The following is a 17,350-nucleotide window of genomic DNA, read 5'->3' on the forward strand; positions in this document are numbered from 1 at the left end:
CATTAAGATGGACAGCGACGACGTCAAGAATGTCCTTGTAAATGGGCGTGAATATTTCCAAGGTAAAAAATAGTTCGAGTATACTTTGGCGCATCAGGAACAGGATGAATTTTTAAAAAACTGGGGCAACTGGAAGTTGGGACTGCCAAACGACGCACGGTGTAGGACAATTCATAAAATATTGAAAACGTAACGTAGCCAACATTCTGGCGAATAGGTCGATACATGTATGAATGGATGGTACCCGAACTCTGCACATCGTACCGATTAAACCTACATACATGTTCTCGGTTTATGAACTTCACGTATTCAATTAACCTCCAGAAGTGAAAAAGAAATTATATGCATTAAAATGATTGAGATACCTATTCAGTGAGTTGGGAATACTTCTGCTACATACATTGAAAGCATGTAAGAAAAGTAGGAACGCGTAAGTACCTAAAACGAATTTGTTTATAACAATTTTGAAACAGGTGAGATAGATTCTACTTTCGTAAGGTTTATTCACTCATCAAATACCTGTTATGACAGGATTCCTGCAAAGTTTGTCCAGTGGTTGAGAGCATTATCGTGTTGACGATAGACCTCTTTCACGGATGACTAAGTATATAACATAACCGTGGACGAAACTTTCCACAGAGTCTAAACCGTTCGCCGGAAGGACTGTAAGGATCTCAGTCTCAGAGGCGCCATGGCAGGATGGTACAATTGCAAATGGAAAGAGAATGATGAGAGTGAAAATTGAACGATTCGTTTGTACTCGAGTATTTTTATCACTAGAAGAAAGGTAGGTTGCAGTGCAGTTACGTTATGCGAATATTTTATACATTGGTCACAGACATATTATCGTCGAGTCTTAAAGTGATCGAGCTCGTTAAATTTGTCGGCTCTTTATAACAACTGCAGTTATTGTACCTACCTACCATTTCCTACGCTCTACGTTAATGTGCAACTCCACCAACAAGAGTAGCGAGTATAACGAGCTCGCATCATTCATAGACCTGCACATAGCCGTAATTTCACGGACAGTATAACGCGGGGGGAGGAAAATATAATTTATGACGAATAGACAAGTGCGGTAAGACAAGTCGATCGTTGTGGCCATTATTCCTGCTCTTGTAAATTACTATGCACATACCTTTTCCACCGATTTGTATCGGTAATTGATAAGAAACGCAGCAGCCAATTATGCGCCCGATTCATAGAGCACGGGTACGTTATCAGCGAGAACAATTGAACAGACTGAATTAAGTGTAAGTGATCAATTAGTCGGTTCAGGTATATAATTATCGATAAATATTTCTAGGTAAATATCGGTTATATCCACACTATCGAGGAATTTTTAGTGCCCGTATTAACCTTTGCGTTAAGTTTAAGAAAAAAGATGTCGATGCAGAAAATGCTTTTTTATTGAAATTTGTAATGCGATTGATCTTATATTTTTATTCTTATCGCTAATGTATAGCCTGTTGCGAGGAAGAAAAAAATTCTAATGACTTTCTTTCACCTGTAATCACTTTTGATTTTGTAAAATCTTCAGGGGTGTATAAAAAAAAAATATGTCTAACTACAGAAAAATCAACGTGGCATAGAGCATCGGCCATGTAATGGAATGAAACACTTTTTTTCGAAAGTCTCGGCACGAAATCGCATTAGACCGACCATTTGCGTCACTCCGTGTATACATACGCCTTTCCCAAATCGTATTAGTGATAACAGTGTATTGACGCAATGTTTGGTCTAATGCGAATTCGTGCTGAGACTTGAGAAAATAAATTTTTAACTTCATCGAATAGCCGATCCCAACTCTGCCGATTATTCTGTCGGGTGATTACATATCTCTGCAGATTACACCTATAATATCCAAATGTGATATGGAAGGAGTGACGAAAATTCATTTAAATTTTTGTTTATGCTTAGAACAACGTTTGCTCTGAAAATCTTGTCGTATTACAAAGTTCAGTAAGAAACAAAACATTTCTGTGCAAGCAACTGTTTTGCCAGACTTTCCCGATCCAAATCGTATTAATCGGAAAAAAGTTCACCTCCAAAATGATCGAATCGAAAATCTGACCGAAATCACAGATACTGTGAATGTAAAAACTTCCAGGTTATTAATTGTAAGCTACAAATTGCTACAAAGAATTTCTTTTCATATCACAATAATATACAGAACATAAAATATTTGAATAGACTGCAGATTTTTTTCACCATTTTTGCAAAGTCCGGGACACGAGAAAAGGAAGTTCAGCAAAAAATTGCTTCCGAACAGTTCGTTCGAATGAGATTGAATTTTTCTGACAAGGGTAACAGAAAAAAAGGTAATCCGTGGTTACTTTCTCCACATATAGCCATGCAGAGCTATATTCTATCTATATTTACACCGCGTGTGGATTACGGTTTCAGCCGTGCAGGCTTCGTTGGATTTAGCAATATCATGCTTTTCGTGTTTACGAAGAAAATGAAATCACGTATAATCGGATGAGTGCGTGTACCGGGACCGCAATGGAGTATCATGATATTGTAACAAAAAACTAAAGTAGAAAAAAAAAGTAAATACGAAGAAAAAGAAGAAGGAGAATGAAGCTGAAGCTAGGAGCCATAGTGAATATAAAAATGAAAAAATGAGAAATAGAAAAATTCAGTTGTGCTTTATCCATACAATTGTATAAAAGTATCGGGGGTCCAAGGTATTTTACAAAATTTTGATTCTCCGACTTCGTTACCTTATTCGAATGAATGTTAGAAGGTTTGGCTGCTAATTTTGTCTGTTAGCTTCAGCCTTGTAGAAGGAGACTGCAAACGAGCCGATGGAGACTATTTTGCAGCTCCTGCGCAGTTACGCAACCGACACATGGCCTCCAATTTCTTCTGCATGGTCCAATTAGAAGCTCTCCAAGCCCAACTCGTTGGACCCAGGACAGTTTTTTTCCGGTAATTAAGACGCGCAGACGAAGAAACGAGTTTGCTCAAGAAGTATACACAGTTACACCATGAAAACCGTTCCATGGATTCCTATTCAGTGGGATCGCGAAATGCTCGGTTACAAGTAGTTCAGTATATAATTTATGCAGACTTTGAAAGTCTTTCTTTTTCCTCACCTTACTCGGTCGGTATGGCAGCGTATGGCGAACATGTTATTTCGCATTACAGCGCATTACATGCATACGCTATTTTCACGCGAATTACGTTGGTAATAAAATCGCGTAATTCATGACCTAGCTCAACGTTTCTTCGGCTATCGATTATCCCCTATCCGTCAATTTCACGGAAGGCAACTTTTTATCACGAAATGTTGCCGTGCAGCGCTGATGCGGAACAAGGCGCGATCGTACGCCGAATGCAGTAACGAGGTTCTTGAGACCGCTGCAGCTATACGTGCACTGCATTTTCCCTAAGAATTTGCATCTGCTAAGTTGTCTCTGAGACTGGATTCAGACTACGGCGTACGGATATACTTAGGCAGCACAGCCTCGAGACTCCGGAGTAGGTGTCTCTAAGGCGACAGCGATACCTTATATCGATTATTGGATTCGGTATGCGCAGGTATTGTACTCTACTATCGACGTATAAATTGAAAATAATTAACGCAGCGGTATTTCGATTCGAGGAGATTATTTTCATCAAGTGAAAAGTTGTTCCTGGCTGCGATCGGGTTAAATCAATTATTTCATATATTGAAGATTCAACGAAAAAATATACGAATTGAAGGTAATTAAGGTTTGTTAGTAAATACGAACCGTTGAGATGGGTACGGTTCTGTTATATGGATGCGCCTGTAATTAGCGGAATCGCGAACGAGACATCTCGAGAATAAAGGTAGAAAATAAAACGAATCCTGTATTCACGCGTAATTAAAAGCTCGACGAGTCAATTAAAAGAATCTTGTATGGTAATATTTCTAAATGAAATGGAGAAAGAGGTCCATTCAATCCGGTTGACAATGAGCAGCAGGGTGAAAAGAAATAAGTATACGATACATAATCTATATACAGGGTCGGATTGTGCGGCTCCTGTAACGGGGTCATGGGAAGTACTTTATTAAAGCCGTCAACGCGGTAGATATCATCCCCGTTTTTTCTCCCGTGAACAGTAGAAGCGAGCGAAAGACGAAAGGGAGTAAACAAGAGAGATAGGAAGCCGCTGAGCCTTGGGAATCTGATCCAATTCGGTGCCACCTTGATCCTCCAATGCCGGTCATTTCATATTCCGCAATCGAACAGGCCATTTGGTATGTTATATCGATCTCGCTTTATTATAGGGGCCGAAACCATGGAATTCATTCAAATATCTTTACCGGCGTTGAACGCTGGATTGAAATTCTAAAAGCACCTCCTGTTTTTCACGCGAAGAAATCACGTCCCTGATTAATCGAGGATTGATCAAGCATAGGACGAACGTAAGGTTTTCAGGAATATATAACGCGGCATGTCCGCACCCGAGTTCAAACTTCTCGCCGAGATTTCATCCCGAAACTATCACCCTGCACGAAGTGAACCTATAATTGCTAATTAGCTTGTTATGGCGTCTGTTGACGACAGCTACAACTCGACAAAGTTCTATCATGCAAGTTTACCAACTATCGTTAAGATCCGCTCTAGTGATCTGACCGAATACTTCGGGTAAGATTTTCGTGAATTTGCACGATGATAAACAACATTATGTAGGTAAAACAAACTTGACTATACTTTTAAAAGTTTGGCAAACGACATGCGTTCATTTTCTGTCGCATATTATGCATCTCTTTCATTTTATTTCTATAGTTGTAATTCATTGTTGGTTCGTTATTTCCTTATTTCCCTTAGGAAAGTTACAATTTTATAAATTTCCAGTCTTGTGTACACATACCGGTACAAAAGAAACAAAGCTCTGCAGCATCGCGTTATACGATCTCGTTATACATGTATATCAATTTTGGCGAATAGCCAGAAGGGTGAAAAAAATGTAAGGCTGTATGATCGGCGAGAGAAAAAATATGCAGTTTACGGAGTAATTTCAGAAGACATCGATTCCGGGAGTGAGAAGGCGAGTCCGCTCTATTTGAAAGAAGATGAAGAAGAAAAAGAAGAAACGTGTGGGTCGACCTGCAAAGGCGTGTCGGATCCGGGTTAATTGTATAAGCGAACTAAGAAGTTCGGAAGAAACAACGGGAGAAGAAGAGAAAAGGAAAGAGTTTGATTCGAGTGAGATAAAAATTAAGGGAGGAGGAAATACCGCGGCAGCGAAACGGGAGAAAGGAAGGATGGCAGGAAGGCGAAAGGGCCGGGTATTAATTAATCCGTTTATCTTGATGGGGGTTCAGCTGGTAAATATTAACATTGCGTTCCGTAGCTCGAACTGATCATCAGAAATTGAAAATACTGCTTAATTTTTAGTGGGTACAAGCAAAGTCCGTAGACCGTTATTACAGTCTGATGTGAAGAAATGTGTACGCGCTGTGTTGAGATTTAGAACGATAAGATTGGATAAAATATGACAAACGTAAGATTGTACTTGTATTCGTTTTTGAAACTCGATTCATGCGCGCTGTTGCTTCTCGAGAAAACCGGCGGAGGATATTTTTCTAAAAACACATTTGCCTTTAGAAATACTGTGCGAATAATGTCGGAATTACACATTTATCCATTCATCACTCTCGTAATCATCAAAGAAAGGCAAATCTTTTCGTTCGTTGTCGTTCCCATTCTGCAGCACGGTAGCTTTATCTTCAGGACGACGCAGCTTCTGCATAAAAATAAATAAACCGAACCAAATCTCCCGAGGGAAACGATGTCAAAGAAAAATATAACGGCGATGGTTCGACCCCGACACGGCAAGAGAATTTTCCGATCTCGATGTAAAATGGAGTGGAAAAATGATGAGAAAATATAGCCGATGGAAAAAAAAGGCATCTACGCACGAATACACGCGCTCGGGTCAGGAGATTAACGAGTGCATAAAAATCGTTAGTTTTTTAAATGTTCTAGTAGTGCTTAAGGCGGAACAAGAAACGGACGCGAATGTATCCCCAAATATTTTTCTGCACGTTATTTATACGACCCGCAGCGTGTGTAGATAATAATATAGCGAGAAGGGACTAATGTTTTCGTACAAGCATAATTCCTCTACAAGTATATGCGTGCAACATAACACCGAAAACATGAATAACCCCGAGTATGTACGTGCACACATTATGCTGGTGCAATATTTATACACCGTGTTATACGCGTGCAAAAGACCTCGCGGATTCAAATATAAACCGTTGTTGGAAAAATCGCACGAGGATGTAGGGGCACAAGGTCCTGCTGAAGGGTCATTAATTCGTGTGCTTTGTGTGCTACGTGGGCCAGTTCAGTCAGGGCTATATAGGAATACCGCGTACATGTATATATAGGAATCGATTTGGAGGGCGATAGTCGATCAAGTGGATGGGTGGCGCAGGTGGAATACTTACGGACATGCGAGCCAGAGAAGCTCAAATATGTCGGTATGCAGAAACGGGGATTCTTGCGTATGAATAAAGAATGTGTGCGCGTAATGTGTTCCTCGTATGAAATGCTTCGTTCCGACTGATTAAACTCGTCCAAAGTTACGATGGAAGAAACGATATATGTGTAGGTATACGTGGCACGATACACCGAATGTACGTACCTATACATGTAGAAAACGCGAGAGGGAGTAAAGAATATGAGAAAGAAGATTTAAGGATATTCTTGAAAATCAGCATTTCCTTTTCACGTTAAACGCGTGATATTTGTAGGCACGCGCAATGTTTTATTGGAAAATACCCCTCAAGGATTCCGACTACGAACCAATTGGGTACGCGATTAGTTTTTTCTTTTTTATTTACTCCTGATTGCCAAGCCACTGGAATAATTCACGCCCGAAAATTGGCTTCCGCACAGCCGAGATGAGTCCCATCGGAAAGTAAACCTTCCTGACGGCAGAGAATATCAAAGTTCTTTTTACGGTTAATCACCGCGGTTGCCGGAAGAAATTTTGGGTTTCTAAACCCAATTTGTCCACCCTGCCGCGTTAAAGTGCAAAACGTGCCGGGTTTGAAGTTGGAAACGAAATATTCAACTGTATAAGAGACAAAGAAATCAACGACGAATTGTAATAATTTTCTGTAAATTGGCGCATAGACTAAGATCTTTACGAATGAAATTTTGGCCGAAGTAGCAGGCAAGTTTTTCGCTGAAAGCCAGCAGGAGGCAGCTTTTCTCAAAGGACATTTTTTCAAGTACAGAGAGCACTATCCATGCCTGCATATGTACAGTTATATGTACGTATATATGTGAGCCTGAAAAATGTAGAAACCTCTTGCTCGCCGAAAGAAAGCTACTGTAACGCGAGTTAGAGTCTGAAATATACCCAACGACGACAACTCGCTTGCTCCTTGAGATCAAAGAGCAAGCCCGTGTTAGACTCCAAGTTTTCCAACTCGGCTCTTGCTCCGTATAAATAAAAAAAAAAATACACCGTAAATATGAAAAAGTTAGAAGCAAGGAAAACGAAATACAAATACGAGTTCAGTATCATCCGTATGTTATGGGTGGGTAGGTATAACTTCGTTCGCACTCCAGAAATTCTGCTGTGTCGCGATGTGTATTATACGCTGAGAGAGATTTTTAGTTCCGGTTACCGCTCAGTCCTTAACTATTTTCATTTCTTACCACAATCGAAAAATATAGTTCTAGGTAGAAAATGAAAATTAGTTTTCTAGCTGTTACCGGAAAGTCTAGTATCCGTTGCTATTCTTTGCCATTACGATCACGATTACTATATTTTCTTGCAACTGTTGCGAAAATTTAATACTTGTGCAACGATAAATTGACGTTAAAGCCTTATTTAACTGAAGAAGTAGAGTAAACCGATCAAACTGATTTTGCGTTGCAATTACCAAAAAAGGATCGACAATAGCGCAAAATGGTTACGTGTACCTCGTTTTTCGCAATTCCAACAGTATTCAAACAGTTTTTTAACGATATCTGTTTTACTGAATTTTTCTAGTTACTATAACAAATGAAATTTTTTTCAGTGTGCACATACGTAAACGCATAGGTAAATATACAGGTATATATAATCGAAGAAACGGTGACTACGGAGAATTGAAAAACAGGTTCTGAACATTCGGGCACTTTTCTCCAAACCCGCAATTTTTGCTCGTTCATTTACCACCGCGACTTCGATTTAGTTCCATAGCGGCGTAGAGCATGTTTTTCTGCTGGTCGTAACCCCGTTGTTGGAGTAAACAGAGGTACACGTATATATGGGTTTCTTGATCTCCCATAGGTACGATTGAAACGGAGCACAGTATACGTCATTCTGAGCGTCCCGTCTATTTAAGTATGTACATGCTTCGCTATTCCCCGGTCTAGGATGGGTAAATGGAGTTGGAAAGATACGCAGAAACACCGGCGAGACGGAAAGAAAAATTGCCCCCAGGACGAAAGAGCAACGAGTGCGCAAGGCGTCGCGGAAATAGTGAAAGAGTTCGTTAAATTAAAGAAACGAGTTCAACGAAAGGAAGAAACTCTTTCGCGTCGTGCATAACGACTTGAAAATTGCAAGAAGTAAGGAAATGGAAAACCACGAACACGCTCAATTCTCCACTCTTACTCGATCCCGATGTTTTTTACCGTCCTCTTCCATGCCGCGAGGAAAATCACAGGCTCCAGGATGATACGGAGCATTCTTATGCAAGACCTGCAAGTCTCTTATTGAGGCAAACTTTCGAGTTACATATCGTAAAGCGTCGAATAATTGACTACCCTCGGGATGGAAAAAAGGTAGGTAACGAACAAAGGGTCCATGTTCCGTGAACCGTTATATTTCTTAACCGTACCTATGTTGTAAATTATAAATTCTGAACGCATGGTTTTTCACGGCTTCTGCCGCTGGGCTCTACCGACGTAAAGTCAGACGACGCGGTACTTCGGCAAGATTTCAAAGCCAAAGGTATATTTCAGTACATAAGGTTTGCCTGGAGCGTATGTATGTAATACCTACATGTATATGTATACTATTGTGTACGCGAATACATACGTAGAAAAAATCTGTGGTACAGAACTGAAAAGAAGAGACTTCGGAGGGGGTTCCAACCCCGCATATGAAATTTTGCGTTAAATAAATTCAAACTTGAATGATATTTTGGAGCCCCTAACTTGTTGACCTTTTCGATTAGAGGTCAAGGGAATAGTTTGGGCGAAAACCGCTGAGCGTTGAAAATGTGTCGTGTTTCCAGTACGCGGATATCAGCTACCGGAAACGAAGTACGTTCGAAGATATCGCGAGGGGATGAATGAATCAGCGAGATGAAACGAGTTTCGGAGTTACGAGGGGTCGACCAAACTGCAATTCGTGCACCAACGCAAAGGGTGTGGGACACGTAAATGCGGAGGATGCAAGGCAGGTTCGACTCTGAATAGAGTGCGAAGCACCGTAGATCGATGGTGTCTGGTGCACGGCACCCCTCGCCTGCCTCTCCGAGGCTTCGACCGCCTCCTCGCCACCCTCGCCGTCGTATCCGTGTAGGCATCACCGCCGCCCCGGCAACGGAAAACGTGAGTCACCGGGACCCCGCCGCAACCCGCAACCCATATCCCGCAGGGCCTCTCAACCCTCGACCCTCGACCCTCAACCCTTGGCTCCGGCTTGGCTCGACTAGAACCCGACTCACCTCCTACCGCAGACACTGACGGACTGAAAACAAAGTACCTTTTTACCTAAGGAGGCTTCCAGCGGGTCTAGCGACCCGTTCACCGTGCACCCTGTACAACTGCTGCGGGTACTCTGATCCTGGCATCGGTTTTTACTCTCGTCATTTCGCACATTTCGCGATGGGTGGATTCTACTCAAACGGATCCATACTCGGCGACAAGACCGATATTGAAATTAGTCATTCATTCGGGGTGATATACACCTCGAAACTGACGCTTGCCAATAACTATGAATTAAGCCTAACAGCCCAACAAGTATTTATATACCCAGAGAGGACAACAGTTGGAAACACGATTTAAGATCAATTTTTAAACGAAACTAGCAATCGGTTACCGACAAAAAATTATGGACGTTGTAATAAACGTAGAAGAGTATTTTGCTTGAATCCAAAAAGTGAAGAAAGGGACCTGCATCTATAGTTAACCTCATTTTCACTTGAAGTATTGCAAAACATGGTATAAGTTTTATTCTTTCAGACACATTTCAATCTCCGACATTGTCAATCTGTGGGGTGTGGAGAGCTTTTTTCCCTCACTACCCCAGCTCTCTCCATGGGATTTATTTTCATGCACGATTGCGTAGCAAAGTGCTATACAGATTTTTCCATCGTGCAAAAAAAGTTTTGTATCCACTTTAGCGCACTCGCTCAGGTATACGGCTTATACGTCTAGTATACCTGCGTATAAGCACGCGTATTTTAATTTCGGGTCTTAAAATGGAATAAACCACCGTACAGGTAAAGAATTTTCAGGAATACTATGCGAGGACGCAATTTACGAACGGTAATCCCGATAAACTGCATATTGCTTAGGTACACCAGCTGCGGTTAATCTCGAAACTCATTAAAACGAGCACATACAGAGAATGGGTAAAAAGAAATCAAAGAGCGAGCTGAATGTGAGATGCATTCTAAAAAAGAAAAATAAAAAAATCACTCATACCGCACGAGACAAAGGGATCGAAAAGCGAGACATCTCTTCTGGCATTGAAGTATTTATATGTATAACATGCAAGCCCGTGAGTTTTTGCGAATAAAAGTACAGAATTCTGGAGGGCCTTGACGGACGTGAAATTCTCGTATAAAATTCCCACTCGATGTAGAGCTGGTGGCCTTTGATAAATTAATAACTTCATCAGCCTCTGCATACAAGCCAAGTTTTCTCTCCGCAGCTTAGCTAATACGATTCCCGCGCTCACCTCGGAAGCTCAGCTCAGGTGTGCGTAGCGTCGGAAATGTATGTCGCGCAGTTTTAAAACGCGGGTGGATGCTGAAGAGATTTACAGTAAAAGTGGACGGTCGAATGTGACTCGTTTTGCCAGAAGCTCGTCAGTAAGACCGAACGTAGCTATATACAATCCTTCTCCGTATATTTCTCCCTCTCATTTTGCATTGCAGTGTGACATACGTTGAAAAACAACTCTTTCAACTGCGTTACGAGTTTCAGTTTTTGCACTTTGACTCAATAATCGATGTCATCTGCCTGCCTAATAACATTCCGTAAAATTGAACATTGGAAAACCTGACAATCGCCCTTCAAGTATAGCTACTTTATTCTTCACGTTTCGTGACGGGGAAAATTAAAAGAATTTCAAGTGATTGACTGCCTTTTAATTAAATTCACCGAGGGTGAGAACTTGCAAGTAGCCCTCAGGAATTCGGAGCATCTGCAGTCTCGGCCGTATTCGAATTTCCCGTTTAAATACGATCGGGTAAAACTGGGAGGCAGAAAAGTTTCATTGCATGCAGGGAGATCGCAGCGACTGTTGATGATCGGAGAATTATCGAGTGACGCGCAGCGATAACGAACCAAACCAGATCTATTGCATGTGCAATTGAAAGGGTGGATATCGAAGAGCTAACAGGCTCGTGTTTTGCGGGGCGTCGCGACGCTTCAGGTCGCACGGCGCCATCCAACCCAGGAATCAATGATTGTTATCCGGTGATAACTTTGTCACACATATCGAAACCAGCAACTTTTTGTTATACCACAAATTGGGAGAGGATCTATCCGCGACGAGATGAAATAACCCCTGTCGCATTTTGCGGGGGATATATTTTCAGCTCGTGTGTTTTACGTCGATGGATTTTTCACTTTTCTGTTAATTTGAAGAAAAGAATAAGTAAACACAGAATTCCGTATGTAAATGGAAGACGATGTGGTTTCGCATATTTACAGACATGGATAAACTTTCGGAGGTGAATTGTAAGGTTCGATTAATTGGTTCGACGTACGCTCTAAATAAGCTCATCAGTTACTGCGACAAAGCCTCTAAGCTGCAAATTCGCGGAGGTGTTGCGTCCTGATCGTATTGTATTGTAGCGGCGGTAAAAAATTGTGAAAAAAATTTCACCGAGCTATTAATGAGATCAATTCAAGACTCCCATTGTTCTGGCTAAGATTCAAAAGTACAATTACGCATGAATCGATGCATGACATGAACCGTACAAAGAAATAAAGAAGTCGCGTAAATACTGTCTGAAATACGAATTTAGAATTCGCGAAGATGAATAATGAATCGGCAATATAAAAACAACGCGCATCGCGCGTGAGTATGAGTGGGTGTAAATAAATAAACTGTCAAAGTGTTGACAGTACTTTGTATGCAAACTTCGCATGCATAGTTATTGATATGAAGTTGATTGATGCAGCGTGAGGAGCTGTGCAGCTGATAAAACGACACCGAAGAAATGACGATTGTGTTGGAAAACTTTGAATAATATGGAAATTATCATTATGCGAAAGTAACCTCTTGACTTACCAGATAGGCCGAAGAAGATCCGAAAACAGCTGAGGTCGAGCAGCCATACTATCAAGTGGTTCGAATTCCGGCGTTCCTTCGTTTCTGCGCGCGCGATCGATATCTATGAAGCGCCGATACGTTTTTGTCACGCGACGTAATTTTGTTCAAATATTGAGAAATACAGGAGTAATATTTACCAAACTAATTTGTCAAAAAGGTATATCATGTTGGTAACATCTGTAATCAGCCAACGGTTCGATTCTTGTACATTTTATACTAAAAGATGAGAATATCAAGTCATCTAACGTTGTAGGACAGGTGGAAGTTTTTTACGCAGAATTAATTTTTGAATAGAATATAATTTTATGTATAAAGTAATTTACACTGAATAAAATATCCGGAGTATTTCGATTGTGTAATAAAGTGAGATATTGATATTTAATTTCAAAGACAGTACTCAATCGTCTTGAGTCTCTAGTGACTTTCTAGAAACTATAAATGCTTGGGGCAGTACATCTAACATCCAGCTGCTTTCTTGAAGCGGTCATTGATATCATTCCAATTTGCAATGTCCCATATCGCCTTGACATACTCTGGTCTGACATTCTTGTACTGGAGATAATATGCGTGTTCCCAAACATCGATACCAAACAGTGGCACAAGTCCTGTTGTGGCTTGCAGAGGATCTTGATTAGCGCAGGCTGCAATCTGTAACCTTTTATCTTTAGCGTTGTACCCAAGCCAGCCCCAGCCAGAACCTTGAACGGCGACAGTGGCCTCCGAAAGTCGTTTCTTCAGTTCTTCCAGACTGGAGAAATCCTTTTCAATTTGCTTGAGGAGAGCACCTGAACAAAATGCATCAAGAAAATATACCTGGCATTGATTAGCACCCTCAGGAAAAAATTGGAATACCCATAATTGATAATCAACCATTTTTCTCGTCATACTTGAGAAAAATCAATAAAACATTGAGTCATAAATCCAACTGAGAATTTCAAATATAACTAACCATCTGGTTTCCCACCATTGGGCGACAAATTGTTCCAAAAGATGGAATGATTCAAATGTCCACCGCCATTGAACTTAATCGCAGGTGCCAATGCAATCTCAGTATTGACGTCACCCTTACTCACAGCTTCCTTCAATTTTTCCTCAGCAATGTTCAAATTGTTTACATACGTTGCATGATGTTTACTGTGATGAAGCTCCATGATTTCTGCACAGATGACTGGTTCCAGTGCCCTGTAGTCGTAGGGCAACTCAGGCAGAGTGTGCTTTTGCCTGGCAACATTCTTGGCGCTCCTTAAAAATTTTTAGAAATAGATATCATATAACCGTGAAGAATCGTTTATTTAGCAATGTAGATCAAAGTCGCTCCGATGAAATTCTCTATCGAGGATTATCTAACTGGTCTAGATACATGTCATTGTGAAAATTAACCAATAATCTTAGGTTAACAATTACATAATACGCAATTTAAACAATCAAAACCTATAAATGTGATTCAATACTTACAGAGCCCCTGTCACGAAGGCACGTCTTGCAGCAAACATAGTCCAATAATGAATAATAAATTACTGCTTATCACAATAGAACCGGCAATTACTTATGTCGCAACAATCCGGTGGTAGGCCGGTGAGCCGGGCTGCGTAGTACGTTACGTTGTTCTAGGCCTCGGGATGAACTTCAGACTAATTCATAAACACGGAACGATGGAACAATTTTACGCGCCAGTATTTGAACACGATAATTTTAACCCGATCTTTTGATTATTTACTTATCGTTAATTTTACTGAAATAAATACAGGTATTTCCGCATAAAATATTTCTTCAAACGTGTGTTTGTATAAGCAAATTAAACTTGAGAAATTTTTATGAGAATAATGTAGAAATACATCAATCACGTAATACAATTACGAAATGGTTAGTTTAGTCGGAAATAAATACAGAATTTTACCACTTCTGATGATAAATCGATCTATTCCTTATATTGTATTAAATATACAACATAAATATTCGCTGAACCATATTGCTATTGGATAAGCTGTGGGCCTATACGGTATGGCAGTGAAAAAACGTAAACACTGATATTGAAATGACTGTTAGGAGTATCTAATTCGCACGAACGACCTCCAGTACTAGTGATACAATGGACAAGAGCGGAGCTGTTTCTATTTCAAACCGTAATTCGGCTCAACGAAAATTTTTCCAATGGGTAGGGCAGTGGTTTTATACTGGACAAGCGGAAGATGTAAGGACTGCATAATATTCATGCAGCATTCTTTGTTATCAAATCACTATTGTTTTCACACTTTAGCTACATAATGTGGTGTGATCATTTTCAGATCTGTATCAAACCTGATGCCCCTGAACTGGCATGCTTCCTTCAGGCAATTGGCTTTCGGTTGCGAGAATTTGAAAGGCAGGAGGATAATAATGGCAATAATGGAACTAAAAATGATACCCTGAAAATAATTATAGAATGCGGCTCTTCAAAAATGAGAGCCGTGATGGAGCTAGAAGATGTTCGTTGTCAGTGCCCAAACCAGGATGATGCGAAGGACGCTTCGTTCTGGAGCGTGAGTGGCACTGCCCCTTTGGGGAGCATGGTAATATGAAAGATAAATCTGATTGAAGTTTGGAAAGAAGCAGACATCCTTGAAAATGATTTATGTATGTTTTTCTTTCATCAGGAGAACATGAGCAAAGTTTTAGAAACTGGTAGCAACCTTTTACCACCAATTAATAAAGGTGTCACAAATGTCATTCGGGATGTTACGCACCACCTTTTCAAGCTGATAAAAAACATTCCAGACCCCAATCAGAATGCAGATTCAAATGCATCGGCTAGAGAATGCTCGTTAAAACCTCCATCTAATGCAGCGGGCATTCCATTTATGCGTCGACATACTGAGTCCGATTTTAATTCAGCAAGATGTCGATCCTTAGATACACTCACTAAAAGCAATGAAGCGGAGAATGACGAGGTTTCGAAAGCCTCTTTGCTTTCTCCTAGAAACCGTTCTTGCAGTGTTTCACTGCATAAGCCACAAGTAAGGAGATGCAAGAAGCGTAACAATTCACATGTTAATCCTCATTTTGAATGACATATTTTGTTCATAGCTCAACTTCTAGGCATTTTTCAATTAAATTTTACCATATTTCAGGAAACTTCAAATAATAAGCTGATTCTAAAGGAAGATATAGGTAACATTAATTTGGTTATCTCGACTGCTGCAGTTTCCCCGCCATGTATCGCTCCTCTTCAACGCCAGAAGACTTTTGATATGGACATTGAGTGCTCAAGCATAGAGGGCGAGCCTCGTCCATCTCCACCAAAAATTTCAAGCTCTCCAGTTCCGATGCCTCAGCTTTGTATGTCACTGGGACAAATATCACTGCAGAGTGAGGGGAGAGATCTGCCTTTTATAGACTTTTTATTTAAAGCCAAAGCTAATCTGGAACATGCTTTGTTTATGCTGAGTAATAGTCCGCATGGCTCAAATGCAAACTTGGATGGTAATTGACTAAATGAATGTTCTTTAAATTTCCACTTAATGGAGTATGGTCATGGAGCCTTATTTTCCATTATTATGGACTCATTCGCTGTATGCTTTCTTTTAAGATATTTTCCTGAAACCGGATCCACCTAAGAACTCCCTCAAAATTAGTCCTGGAAATAATTCACGACCTGGATCTAGCTGCTCTCTGCCCATTCAGCCTGCATCTAGGAATGTAGATCCACACCGATCATCCGTACGAAGAAATGTTGCAACATCTTTCCGAAAAAGTTTTGACGGAACAAAATTACCAGCTGATAACAAATCTACTCCAACTAGTCGAACTTTGCTGCAAAGAAGGAGTTTCGGGGGGCGACTTCCCTCACCCAAACCAGTTAAGGAAAAAGTCGATACTCCAAGACCTGGAACCAGCGGGATAAAGTCTGATCCTTTAAGATCTAGAACGATTGTAACAGTAAAGCGAAGAGTTTCACCCATTCCAAAAACCAGCTCCTCTGAATTTTCAAGGCACAATGCTTCTCTGAATACATCGGGTCTAAAAACTTTGGCAGTTACTAATAAGCTAGAATCGAACATTGCTTCGCCAAAAACTTTGCCTGGAAGTACTGCAAACAAATTCGGATTCATCAAGAAGAAAGCTTAATGCTTTTGGGTACAAAATATTGAAGCATATGTGTGTATTTTAAATTATTTAATATTAAACTATGGTAGAAATTTGCTTTGCTACCTACATGTCTCCTCCTTAAATTTTATAAGTGTTTGGTGATTCTTTTAATAGTTTAGACACGTCTAACTCAATGTTTACACATAATTGTACATATTTTTGAAAGTGTTATTATTCGTACTTTTTATTTTCCATATTATTTGATACGTATTCTACATGCATGAAGACTGAACTTGGATTATATAAATTATATCTCTACTGATAAACGTATTTTTCGAAAATCACTTGCATGTGATAAATTCCGTATAAATAAGCTTGTGACTAAAATCTCACATTTTTCTTGTATCTTTCAGCAATTAACCCGATTCCTGACTAATTTAGTATTGAAATTGGTAAGAATATTTTATCGCAAATAGTTAATTGATTGTTGCATAAGCTTTCATCATTTATCACAAACAAATTCATTGTAAAATTGTTGTATACAAGTTAAGTAGGATTTGGAATAAAGAGGATGGTCAAACTCACCTAACCTCACTTGAACCTAATTATGGTTTTTCACAATAACTGTATTGATGAAAACACAATGAGACAATAAATTATGAGTGACTCTATCATTATACGTACTTTCGTCCTAATATTCCCGAGTAACATTTACATTTAAACTATGTATCACGCATTAATCTACAAGCATGTAAGGTTGATCAGTCCTCGAAAATGGCGG

The 17,350-nt window shown here is 40.1% G+C and overlaps 3 protein-coding genes across 4 annotated transcripts in view; 1 reads left to right on the forward strand and 2 right to left on the reverse strand.

Moving 5' to 3' along the window:
* LOC107219415 (kinesin-like protein unc-104) overlaps positions 1–12,533 on the reverse strand; it is a 44,644-nt gene extending 32,111 nt beyond the window's left edge. The window contains exon 1 of the mRNA XM_046746842.1: positions 12,463–12,533. The gene's annotated coding sequence lies outside the window, so the exon portion shown is untranslated. The remainder of the gene's footprint in view (positions 1–12,462) is intronic.
* Positions 12,534–12,783: 250 nt separating this feature from the next.
* On the reverse strand, positions 12,784–14,130 carry LOC107219397 (superoxide dismutase [Mn], mitochondrial). Its single transcript, XM_015657598.2, has 3 exons — positions 13,960–14,130; positions 13,454–13,746; positions 12,784–13,289 (listed from the first exon to the last, which is right to left on the reverse strand). Exons 1-3 carry the CDS (start codon positions 13,995–13,997, stop codon positions 12,961–12,963), a joined length of 660 nt encoding a protein of 219 aa, XP_015513084.1. The 5' UTR covers positions 13,998–14,130; the 3' UTR covers positions 12,784–12,960.
* A 425-nt stretch (positions 14,131–14,555) lies between these two features.
* LOC107219448 lies at positions 14,556–17,252 on the forward strand. 2 transcript variants are annotated; one of them, XM_015657673.2, is made up of 5 exons: positions 14,556–14,695; positions 14,790–15,053; positions 15,138–15,497; positions 15,612–15,963; positions 16,070–17,250. In XM_015657673.2, exons 1-5 carry the CDS (start codon positions 14,594–14,596, stop codon positions 16,606–16,608), a joined length of 1,617 nt encoding a protein of 538 aa, XP_015513159.1. In that variant the 5' UTR covers positions 14,556–14,593; the 3' UTR covers positions 16,609–17,250. The 2 variants fall into 2 exon arrangements, with proteins under 2 accessions (XP_015513159.1, XP_046602815.1); XM_046746859.1 differs by having other exon boundaries at positions 14,571–14,659; positions 16,070–17,252.
* The last annotated feature ends 98 nt before the right edge of the window (positions 17,253–17,350 follow it).

The sequence above is a fragment of the Neodiprion lecontei genome, chromosome 1 (genome assembly GCF_021901455.1).
Source record: "Neodiprion lecontei isolate iyNeoLeco1 chromosome 1, iyNeoLeco1.1, whole genome shotgun sequence".
In the NCBI taxonomy this organism is placed as follows: Eukaryota; Metazoa; Arthropoda; class Insecta; order Hymenoptera; family Diprionidae; genus Neodiprion; species Neodiprion lecontei.